Below are 12,039 nucleotides of genomic sequence, written 5' to 3'. Positions count from 1 at the left end.
CCGGCGCAACGGACTCAAGGCTTTTTGATCTTCTATACACTGTAAGTGCAATTTTACTTTTTTATCTTCAGTAATAAAGGGTTTTACACTATTTGGAGTTCTATTTTTCCTTTATGGCTCTGATGTTCCTGCCCTGAGTCCCTCTGGATCCATGAGGAAGACGTCTGGGAGTGTTTTCTATATAACTCTTATTGGAGCTGTGAAACTAGGAGAATACTGAGGACCCCCTTTTTGGCTGGAAGTCGAATCTATACCTACAGGTCTTTTGTGACCCTCTGTAGCGGGGGGTCATGTTCTTCTGGTAAGCGGCAAATTCAATCGTGTGTTGGTGGTGGATCAAACACTATTTAATTGGACCCAGCAGTGGATCTTTTTTACGATTATTGTGGTTTATCTGTGGAGGACTTTATTCACAGTTTTGAAAGTAGTTTCTTGTGGTTCACATATACAGACTTATTGTTTATACACTGGGTGGTTCCTTTTTATATCGTTATAGGTATATATAACGTGATCTTATATTGCAAGGAATGAGTGATTTACACGACTTGAGTTGATAATGCATATATGTTTTTCACCATTCATGATATAAGTGTATATCAATTTATATATAGAAGCTACTATTAGTTTACGATTTGTTTTTTGCACAATTAGATGTTTGTGTGAGTTAAGCGCGGCTTATTATTTTTCATCTTGTTTTTCTGTATTTATGTGACACAGTTAAGCTGCAGCTAAACCTTTCATTCTTAAGAGAATCACATATGATTAATGATTTATTTTATGTTTCACCTTAGCGCAGTTTTTTCTCCTTTTTTCTGTTTGGTAACTCGAACCTTCAGCTCTCTCCCCATATTTTCTATGGGATTAAGGTCTGGAGACTGGTTAGGCCACTCCAGGACATTAATGTGCTTCTTCTTGAACCACTCCCATGTTGCCTTGGCTGTGTGTTTTGGATCATTGTCATGCTGGATTACCAATCCATGACCCATTTTCAATGCCCTGGTTGAGGGAAGGAAGTTCTCACCCAAGATTTGACAGTACATCTCCCCATCCATCGCCCCTTTGATGTGGTGAAGTTGTCCTGTCCCCTTAGCAGAAAAACACCCCCAAAGCATAATGTTTCCACCTCCAAGTTTGACGATGGGGATGGTGTTATTGGGGTCATAGGCAAAATTTCCCCTCCTCCAAATACGGCGAGTATTCACCCAGTTTTCCTCAGAATCATTCTGATATTTATTACCAAACTTCAGACAGGCGTGTACATGTGCTTTCTTGAGCAGGAGGCCCTTGCGGGTGCTGCAGGATTTCAGTCCTTCATGGTGTAGTTACCAATTATTTTCTTGGTGACTATGGTCCCAGCTGCCTTGAGGTCATTGACAAGATTCTCCTGTGTAGTTCTGGGCTGATTCCTCACCGTTCTCATGATCATTGAATCTCCACAAGCTGAGATCTTGCATGGAGCACCAGACCGAGGAAGATTGATAGTTATTTTGTGTTTCATTTGCATTAATTGCACCTACTGTTGTCACCCTCTCACCAAGTTGCTTGGCGATGGTCTTGTAGCCCATTCCAGCCTTGTGTAGGTCTACAATCTTGTCCCTGACATCCTTGGACAGCTCTTTGGTCTTGGCCATAGTGGAGAGATTGGCATCTGATTGATTTCTGTGGACAGGTTGCTGTGGACAGGTAACAAGCTGAGATTAGGAGCACTCTCTTTAAGAGGGTGCTCCTAATCTCAGATCATTACCTATATAGAAGACACCTGGGAGCCAGAAATCTTGCTGATTGATAGGGGATCAAATATTTATTTCACTCATTAAAATAAAAATCAATTTACAACTTTTCTTTTCTAAATGTGTTTTTCTGAATATTTATAATAATTTATAATAATATTATAATTTATAATAATATTTATAATATCTGAATATATTTCGGGTTTGACTGGACAGAAATGTCAACCCTTTTGGCTGGTAAAACAACTCCTTTATTTGTATTTCATCTATGGATTCAGCTGTTTTCCTGGAGTTCAGCTTTAACATAGATTAAATACATGGTATACATATTTTGCATCATATTGCCATAATAAAAACATAAATGTGATTTAGATAAGACGTGCATGTGTTTTCAGAAAATATGTTCATCCTGCTCAGTGCCAGATTTGCATGCTTACCATGTCTCACTAGCTGTGTCTCATACAGCTGGATAAGTTTCAGAATCCAAGGAGGATGATGGATAAGGCCAGCTTCTTCTGTCTGTTTCTGTATGGCTGCTTCCAGCTCAGGATAACCAGCTTTATCCAGAGTTATTCCAGGGAACAAATCATTTATCAGACTCATAAACAATGGCTCGTCTTCATCCACCTAAGAGCGCAACAACATTTTATTGTATTACTGCATGCAATGGTTCTAATGTATGTAAATTTTCCTGCTATTTTCATAATCTTTTAAAATTATTTAATGTGAACATGTTCTGTGAAATGGCACTATCATAAACATGATAATTTGAACAAAACATAAGTGTCAGTGATTTTAAATTACATATTAAAAAATGATATGCCACAAAGTTATAGGTCGATACATATTCTTCTACATATTTTTGGTAAAAAAAAAAATCGCAATAAGCTTTTGGTTTGTTTGCGGAAAAGTTATTGCGTCTACAAAATAGGGGATAGTTTTATGGCATTTTTATTAATTTTATTAATTATTTTTTTTTTATTAGTAATGGCGGTGATCAACGATTTTTATCATCATTATGGCGGACACGTCAGACAATTTTGACACATTTTTGGGACCATTGTCATGAATACAGCGATCACTGCTATAAAATTGCATTGATTACTGTAAAAATTCACTGGCAGTGAAGGCGTTAACCACTAGGGGGTGGAGGAGGGGTTAAGTGTGTCCTGGAGAGTGATTTTAACTGTCTGGGGCTACCAGGGACACGACACTGGTTGCTGCTCCCAGTGACAGGGAGCAGACAATCAGTGTCCTGTCACTAGGCAGAACGAGGAGATGCTGTGTTTACGTTGGCATCTCCCCATTTTTCAGCTCCGTGAGACGATCGCGGGCACCCAGCGGACATAGAGTCTACAGATCCCGCGTACAAGGTCACGGAGCTCGCGGAAGGCGCGCGCACAGCAGGAAATTCAAAGTAACGTATAGGAACGTTACTTTGCCCAGCTGTGCCATTCTGACGACGGATTTCTACAGGAGTCAGTCCTTAAGTGGTTAAAGTATGGAGATTTTTTCAAAGCTCTCTATATTTGCATTCACTATGGTTCCTTTCCTTTTATAACACTTACACCAAAAAAGTAGCTATAAAGGTCTATACCCTACACAAGCTTTGGAGCATAGTATTGTACATTATCTATGTGCATCCATTGTCATGATTCACATTTTTTATAATTTAACGGTTCAGAAAAACCCAAACTGGTACAAATTGACTCACATCGTGCCTAAGAGGTCTTTCCATTCTGAACGCCTGCTCAACAAATGCTTATTTACAGGGTTAATGAATATAGCATAGCATAGACCAAGCAAGACTAAATTTAAAAGGAACTCATAGCATACCAGTCTTTCAATGCAAGCTATTTTGACTGGTTTGGCCAATATGCTACCCATTCATGATGTAGGGATAACAATAGCAACTACACACTCTACCAGACCAATCTCAGATGGGCTTTGGTCTTTACAGTCAATGCAAAATAAACTAAGTACACAATGTACAGATCTTTCAGTATGTTAGCATACACAGTATAAATATTTGTAGAAAAGGAAATAATGTGGCCAAGGACATTGGTAAGGTCTCAAAAAATCTAAGACACTTCTGTAAATGGTAGCTGTAGCTATAGCTGGTGATATATGAGTAATATATGCGTAAGCCCAGTGTTTGAATGTCATTCTAAAGCTGACCATATATTATACAATTTTCTTACTCAGTTTCTTTTAGATGTACCTTCAACTATGTATTGCAATGGCCTGCCTGATTGCATACAAATTGAAAGTGTTTTGGTTTGACCTCATACTATATGGTTATGGTAAATCTAAAGGAAGATTGTACAAGAAAATTGTTGACTGTATGGCCAGCCTAAGATCTGGTGTGTACTTGGTGGTAGACCTTTTGTCCTTTATATGCTGCAATCTCTGTACGCATGCCAGACTATACCCTAAAGCCTGTGGCACGTATGAATCATACCTGTAGATGGTAAAATACCCATGTGCCATCAGTGGCCAGAAAAAAGATTATGCAATTGATCTTTTTTGACCTAGCTATTGATGGACAATGTAGCTAAAATGCAAATAAATATCCAACTTAAAATGGCAATAGCAAAATTAAAAGCCCTTCCAAAACAAGGAACAGTAAAGTGGGCACCGTTACTTAAACGTTAAAACGTGCATAACATCCACCCTCTGTTACATGCAACAAGTATGTACTGTAGTTTAATTTTCTTTTAAAATGGTAAAGCCATAACAACAATGGCCATTGAGTTAAGTGAGATAATTGCCAAATAATTGCCAGATAAATAAACATTATAAAGACTGTATAGCAGCAATTACACTGAAGTGATTTCAGCATAAACGGATTGTATAGGAACAAAAACATTGTAAGATAACTGTTTTGGGTTATTAAGTTGACTCTGATGGATGTAAAATCCTAGAGATGAATATTGTCTTAGGCATAGGTGACAGCAGCAGGACAGTTAATTATATTTTTACTGTATAGTCTATAGTCACATGGTAAGGTTGTACATAGTAACTTCTAAATGTCATAATGAGGATCAATTCATTAACCTAGCATTACAGTATTTTTTAGAGTAGTTTACAGCTGATCTTTTTTTTTTTCATTGAGGCTAAGGATATCACTATAAACAATCATATAATCAGTATCTTACACATCTGTTAGCAATATAAATTGTAATGGTGACATTTTTTTTTTTGTCTTTTGCTTCAAGTGCAGGAATCTGTATGTTCTCAAAGTTATTTTCTTATGTAAGTTGCAAGCTGACATATGTCAAATGGAGAAAATCTAAAATATTAACATGCAGGATCGTATCTAAAATAGTTATGTCACCCGTTATGCCACCACCATGTCATTTGGCTGATTCACCATTCATATAAATATCTATATAAGAAATATTTATATAAGAAAACCAGTGGAACATACAAGCTTTGACAGGTTCATGTCACGTAGAACTCTCATTACTACTGTCTTCTCTGGCTCTTCAGGATTGGATCTTTTCACTGCTCCCAGAGTTCTAAGGACAGAGAGGATATTCCGCAATCCAAAGTCATAATGAACCTGAAAATAAAAATAAGCAATAATGTATATAATATATGTACTAAGTTATATTTCCCCAAAATGTACCTTGAACATGTGCACCTTTTATATTCAGTTACAAACAAGACTTGATCTTGCTGACTATAATAGGAATTTATTTTCTTATTTATACAAGAATTTGCAGTATTTGATGAGTACATTGAAAACTAACAATTTACAAATATTTGTAATTATACTTGTCACAGCATTGCACATGCACCTTTGTTGTTGGCAAAATGTAGCCAAGCAAGAATTAAAAACGAACACGTACATAAAGTACAATATATTCTAAATGCAAAACTTTCAATGAGCAACAGTTTTAGTTCATTATATTTTAGGCAAACCCACAAATTACCAAAGTCAAGTTAGCTTTGATTTATGATAGTTTGCAATTTCCTTACAAATGTCTTATACTGTAGCTAATATGCAGCCTAAACCTTTTTGTTTTTTTATAGAACAGGGATGAGTGAAAGCATCTCTATAGGGGAACTGCAACGATATTTCCAAGCCTCCTGACAGCAGATTAGGATGGATTAGGATCCATTCAATGGAGATACAATCTTAAATTAAAAATACTTCTAGTGCTAGGAAGGGTTAGAATCTGTCTGGTGTTTATTTCTCTCTGTTTTTACTGGAGAAGTTTACCCTTAGACCCCTTTCATAATGGGGCCTCGTTCATGGTAATGCACCACTCATTTTAGTGGCACTTTATCACTGTTTAAGCGACACTTTTGCGACACTTTTCAGCCACTAGTGGGCACTTTTAATCCCAAAGAAGGGGTTAAAAACCCCTGTGTTACAGTGCTTCCGAATTGCTTTTCAGACGCTTCGGAAGGGCTGCCCATTCATTGAAATGGGAAGCACCATTTTGGGAGCAATGTATACAGCGCTCCCAACCCACCCCAAAGATGCTGCTTGCAGGACTTTTCCGAATGTCCTGCAATCGCACAACCCAGGTGTGAAAGCACCCATTGCAGAGAATGGGAGGCAGTTTTCAGGGGATTTACAGGCGCTATTTCTAGTGCTAAAATGCCTGAAAACTGCCTCAGTGTGAAAGGGGTCTTAATTCTAATTTGGACTATACTCAGTATGTCAAGGTGTAGTGGTGTCACCAGAACTGAGACTGAAGGGAAATCTTCCCAAAGAAGAAAAGAGAGAGGTCCATGCAAAACATGTTTTGACCAGGGTTATGTGATTAACAACTACAACAGAACTGTTGTATTCATACACTGTTTTGTGACTTGTCAAGCACCAATTATTATTCTGAAAAAAACCCTATCACAAGAAAAGTATAGGCACCCCCATGGTGATCTCCTCTAACAAATGCTATTTGACTGGCTGTTATTGTGGCATCAACACGTTCTGAGTCGCTGAACTGGAACATTTAAGCCCCGTACGCACGAGCGGACTTTTCAACATCCAAAGTCTGACGGAATGATTCCGGCAGACTATTCAATCGTGTGTGGGCTGCAACGGACTTTTGATTCGCAAAAGTCTGACAGACTTTAGAAAATGGAACATGCTTCAAATTTTTCCGACGGAACTCCGCCGGACCCAGTTCCTACCGAAAAATTCGCTCGTGTGTATGCTATTCCGACGGACTAAAACCGAATTCGAGTCCAGTCGTACGTCATCACGTTCAAATCCGTCGGAGTTTGGTGTGATTGTGTGTGGCCAAGTCCGCTCATTCGGAAAGTCCATCAGAACTCTGTCAGAACTCCGGCAGAACTCCTTCGGAAGTCTGTCGGACATAAGTCTGGTCGTGTGTACGCGGCATAAGACGTTCCTATTTGCATGCTTGCTCCAGGTGAAAGTGTTAAAGCACTTTCAGAATGACAGCCAAGCAACACAATTGCAATAACTAGATACATGGCAATCATGTTTCTTTCTCAATAGGTTTCCTTTAGGTTGGTATCATCGTTTAATAGATTTCTGCATGTTTCACCCACCTGTTTTGATAGCTGTTCCTCACACAGTTTGTACAGGGTGTAAAATTTACGACTCAGGATTAGGTTGTCTCGGAAACCAGCACTGGCTAGCTTTACCCTCATAATGATAGCTCGATCTGGTACCATCATAGCCACTGTGCGGAACTGAACTTTCAAATTCTCAGGAAGTTCTTGACGTCCTGCATAGCCTGGATTCTATCAAAGAAAATAACATTTTATAAACAAATGCATATCCTAAAATAAAATAAAAGTACCAAGTTCTAGTAAAATCATCATATGCTGTATTTCAAAAGCAGGTCCTCATTACTCCATATATATATATATATATATATATATATATATATAAATATATATATATATATATATATTTTTTTTTTACATTCTAGCCAGTATTTAACGGCTATATCTTATGTCATCCTAATTTCAGTCATCAAAGCTGAAGCTCCTTAGCAGGCGTGTGTGGCTGAGAAACCTACTGGAGGTGACACATACAGTATACACTATCTACAGTATATAGCTTAGCACAGGATGTGTCACGATCTGGAGTCAGGCTCAGAGACCAATAGCTATAGCAGCAGAGCAGATATTCACACAGGTCACCCTGGCTGATGGCACGGGTTCACCTGAGGTGCGGGGTCTAAGCACTAACCGGTATTCACCAGAGCTCCCAAAGGTGGAGATGGGCTTGGCTGCGTGTTAGTGCCAGGTCGCGGTCCTCAGGATAGCCCCACCAGGAGGTGAGCAAGCCGGGGGTCTGGTAGCAGATATAGCAGGTAGAGATCAAGCAGAAGCGTAGTTGAGAAACAAGCCAAAAGTCGGTAACCAATAGTTGCAGGTTGGGATTCAGCAGAAGCGTAGTCCAGGAGCAAGCCAAATGTCGGTAACGAAAGGTAGCGAGGATACGGTCGGCAGCAGGAGAGATATAAGCAAGATATTGGCTGGTAAAGGCACAATATTCTGGCAAGGAGGAAGTGCAGAGACATGGCTTATATCAGGAAGTTCATGGGAGGAGCAAAGGGTTCAAGGTTCAAGGCAAACAAGATTCAAGACAAGATCACTAAAGGAATTGTCCAAGGAGCTGTCCAAGGAGCTGGCCAGCATTCAAGGTGGCTCAGCAAGCAGAGTCACTGCCAGACACACCAGAGGTCCCAGGTTCAAGCCCAGGTCCTAACAGTACTCCCCTCCTCCCAGGACGTCCCCTGGATGTCTTAGGGCCAGGTTTCTAAGTTAACCTCTGGTGGAATTCCCTTGTTAATCTAGGGGCATGAACATTCTCCTCAGGCTCCCAAGAATTTTCTTCTGGCCCATATCCTTCCCATTGAACCAAATATTGCAATTTGTTCCTAGAGATCCTGGAGTCAAGAATTTTTCCCACCACAAATTCTTCTTCACCCTGTACCTCGACAGGTGGGGGAGGAGGATGAATTCTTTCAGAAAAAGTATTTTCATGAAATGGTTTGAGTAGTGATATATGAAACACAGGGTGAATCTTCATATTGTCAGGAAGTTTTAGGCGAAAAGTGACCGGGTTGATTTGAGCAGAAATCTCAAAAGGTCCCATAAACTTTTGACCCAACTTAGCACATGGAACTTGAACTTTTACATTTTTGGTAGATAACCAAACTTTCTCACCTACTTGAAAAGTGGGAATAGACCTACGATGTCTGTCAGCAGCCTTCTTGTAATATTCCTGCGCCTCCTTCAATGTATCAGTCAATTTCTCCTGGATCTCATGTAATGAAGTTAGTCTGTTGGTAACAGCAGGAATTGAAGTTGAGATGGGGAGATCAGGAATAAAAACTGGATGATACCCTGTGTTTAAGAAAAATGGGCTTTGGGATGTGGAACTATGTTTAGAGTTATTATAAGCAAACTCTGCCGTAGGAAGGTAGTCCACCCAGTCATCCTGAAGATAACTCACGAAGCATCGAAGGTATTGCTCCAGAGTTTGATTGGTCCTCTCGGTCTGACCATTAGACTGCGGATGAAAAGCCGAGGACAGATTAACTGTTACACCCAAAGCTGAGCAAAAACTTCTCCAAAATTTTGAGGTAAACTGTACCCCTCTGTCAGACACCACATCATCAGGAATTCCATGAAGTTTAAAAACTTCTCTAACCATTACCTCAGCAGTATGTTCGGCGGAGGGTACCCCTTTAACTGGAATAAAATTAGCCATCTTAGTGAGACGGTCAACAACTACCAGAATGGTGGTCATCCCTTTTGAAAGAGGAAGGTCAACCACAAAGTCCATAGAAATTGACCCCCATGGTCTTGATGGAACAGGTAGTGGTAGAAGTAACCCCAGAGGAGAAGATCGAGGTGTCTTATTGCGAGCACAGGTTAGACATGAAGCCACATAACTCTTAACATCTTTCTTGTACCCAGGCCACCAAAAGGAACGTGATAAGAGTTCTTCTGTTTTAGAAACCCCAAAATGACCAGCAAGCTTAGAGTCATGTACCAACCTGAGGGCTTCTACCCGAACTGATTCAGGTACATAGAGGCAATGCGCTTGAGTCCAAAAACCATTGTTGTACTTGAGGTTAATGTCCTTAGGAGGATTATTAAGAAGTGGGTCATTCTCATACCCCTCCTTGAGAAGATTAAGAAATGTCTTTGAACTCATGGCCCCTAGAAAGTTCTTTTGAGGCAGGATTGTACATTCAGGGGTGCTTTCCTGGAGAGGCCCAGACAACATCCGTGATAGGGCATCAGCCTTACCATTCCTTGACCCAGGGCGGTATGAAATAACAAAATTAAACCTGGAAAAGAAAAGGGTCCAACGTGCTTGTCTAGATGACAACCTTTTAGCAGAGCTAATAAATTCTAAATTTTTATGATCGGTGAGAACGGTTACAGGGTGCTTAGCTCCTTCCAGCAGATGCCTCCACTCAGAAAATGCTTCCTTAATTGCCAGCAGCTCCTTGTTTCCAATGTCATAATTCATCTCGGCTGAAGACATCAGTCGAGAGAAATAAGCACAAGGATGAAGCTGCATTTTTTCTCCCTTTCGCTGAGAAAGGATAGCTCCCACAGCAGAATTAGAAGCATCAACTTCTACGATGAAAGGTAGTTCTGGATCTGGATGTACCAGTATTGGTGCAGAAGTGAAGAGAGTTTTCAGTTTACTAAAGGCAGCCTGTGCCTCAGGTGACCACAAAAAGGGCACCCCTTTCTTTGTCAACTGTGTGATTGGAGCAATTACCCTAGAGAAATTCCTTATAAATCTTCTGTAAAAGTTGGCAAATCCAACAAATCGCTGTATCTCTTTAACATTCTTAGGAGCGGGCCAATCCACCACAGCTTTGATCTTATCGGGATCCATGCTTACCCCTTCAGAAGAGATTATGTATCCCAAGAACTGGATCTGAGTTTGTTCAAACTCGCATTTCTCTAATTTTATGTAACGTTGATTTCGCCTTAATCTTTCGAAAACAATACAGACATGCTTGCGGTGTTCTTCCAAAGTATCAGAGAAAATGAGAATGTCATCCAAATATGCTATTACAAACTGATCAAGCAAATCTCGAAAAGCATCATTAATAAAATGTTGAAAAGTTGCAGGAGCATTGCAAAGCCCAAAGGGCATGACCAAAGACTCAAAATGTCCATATCTGGTTCTGAAAGCAGTTTTCCATTCATCACCGGAACGAATGCGGACAAGGTTGTATGCCCCCCGTAAATCTAATTTGGTAAAGAGCTTGGCAGAGCGGAGTCTCTCAAGCATTTCTGGAATCAGTGGGAGTGGATAGCGATTCTTAATTGTGATCTTATTTAAATCTCTGTAGTCAATACACGGACGCAGGGTGGAGTCCTTTTTCGTCACGAATTATAAGGCTGCGCCAGCAGGAGAGGTTGAGTGTCTGATAAAACCCTTCTCAAGATTCTCATTAATCCACTCCCTGAGCACTTTCAGTTCAGGTTCTGATAAAGAATAAAGGCGACCAAATGGTATTTCTGCCCCTGGAATCAATTCAATGGGACAATCATAAGAGCGATGAGGAGGCAGCTGATCTGCGTTCTTTTTATCACAAACGTCCCGAAACTCAAGATATTGTGGAGGTAGCTTGTCATATGACTGGATAGTTGCCAAAACTGCTTGTAAATCATGGGTTGGTGGAGGGCTTATTTGATAAGATTCTTTGCAATGTTTCTTGCAATGGTCAGATGTAAAGCTTAAAGAACGTGTCTCCCAGTTGATGGAGGGATTATGGATAGAGAACCAAGGAATGTCCAGGATAATAGGGAACTTGGGTGATGTAATCAGCTCAAAGCTGATAGTCTCCTGATGGTCCGTTTCAATTAGGAGTTTAAGTGGGATTGTCTCGTGGGTAACAGGGCCTGAAGTCAAAGGTGAGCCATCCACAGTTTCCATATCAATTGGGGCAAGTTTATTTCTTATTTGAATGTTATTACTTTGGGCAAATTCGATGTCGATGAAGTTTCCCCCAGCCCCTGAGTCCAGCATAGCAGAGCAAGGTATTTCATTGCTTTCAACAATAAGCTTTATAGGGATGACAAAATGAGTTGATAAAGAATTAACTTTATTTGCTTCCTGAATCAAAGGAGAGATGGACTGAGAAATTGAGTTTATTTGTTCAGATACTGTAACATCCATTGCTGCAATTGTTCTTTTAAATTTATTGGGACAATTAACTGCGTAATGTCCAGAGTCTCCACAATAAAGACATAAGTTTTCTGAACGTCGTCTTTCTTTCTCCTGAGTAGTAATAGATCTTTTAATAGCATCCACCTGCATAGGTTCAGGAGTGTC

General features: G+C 40.0%; 1 protein-coding gene and 1 long non-coding RNA gene across 3 annotated transcripts in view; one reads left to right on the top strand and one right to left on the bottom strand.

Annotated features, from left to right (window-relative positions):
* The window catches only part of LOC143996736 (dynein axonemal heavy chain 5-like), a 638,308-nt gene that overhangs the window by 343,618 nt on the left and 282,651 nt on the right, over positions 1–12,039 (bottom strand). For both annotated transcript variants that reach the window (XM_077491993.1, XM_077491994.1), the window contains exons 44-46: positions 7,263–7,457; positions 5,161–5,295; positions 2,168–2,357 (exon numbers count right to left, since the gene is read on the bottom strand). In XM_077491993.1, coding sequence (XP_077348119.1) covers positions 2,168–2,357; positions 5,161–5,295; positions 7,263–7,457 — 520 coding nt within the window. The remainder of the gene's footprint in view (positions 1–2,167; positions 2,358–5,160; positions 5,296–7,262; positions 7,458–12,039) is intronic.
* The window catches only part of LOC143996738 (uncharacterized), a 74,891-nt gene that overhangs the window by 14,906 nt on the left and 47,946 nt on the right, over positions 1–12,039 (top strand). The window lies entirely within an intron of this gene.

Source organism: Lithobates pipiens, unplaced genomic scaffold, assembly GCF_037356315.1.
Source record: "Lithobates pipiens isolate NorthernLeopardFrog02 unplaced genomic scaffold, aLitPip1_a1.2 Scaffold_19, whole genome shotgun sequence".
Lineage (NCBI taxonomy): Eukaryota > Metazoa > Chordata > Amphibia > Anura > Ranidae > Lithobates > Lithobates pipiens.
This window is presented reverse-complemented; position numbering and strand designations above follow the sequence as displayed.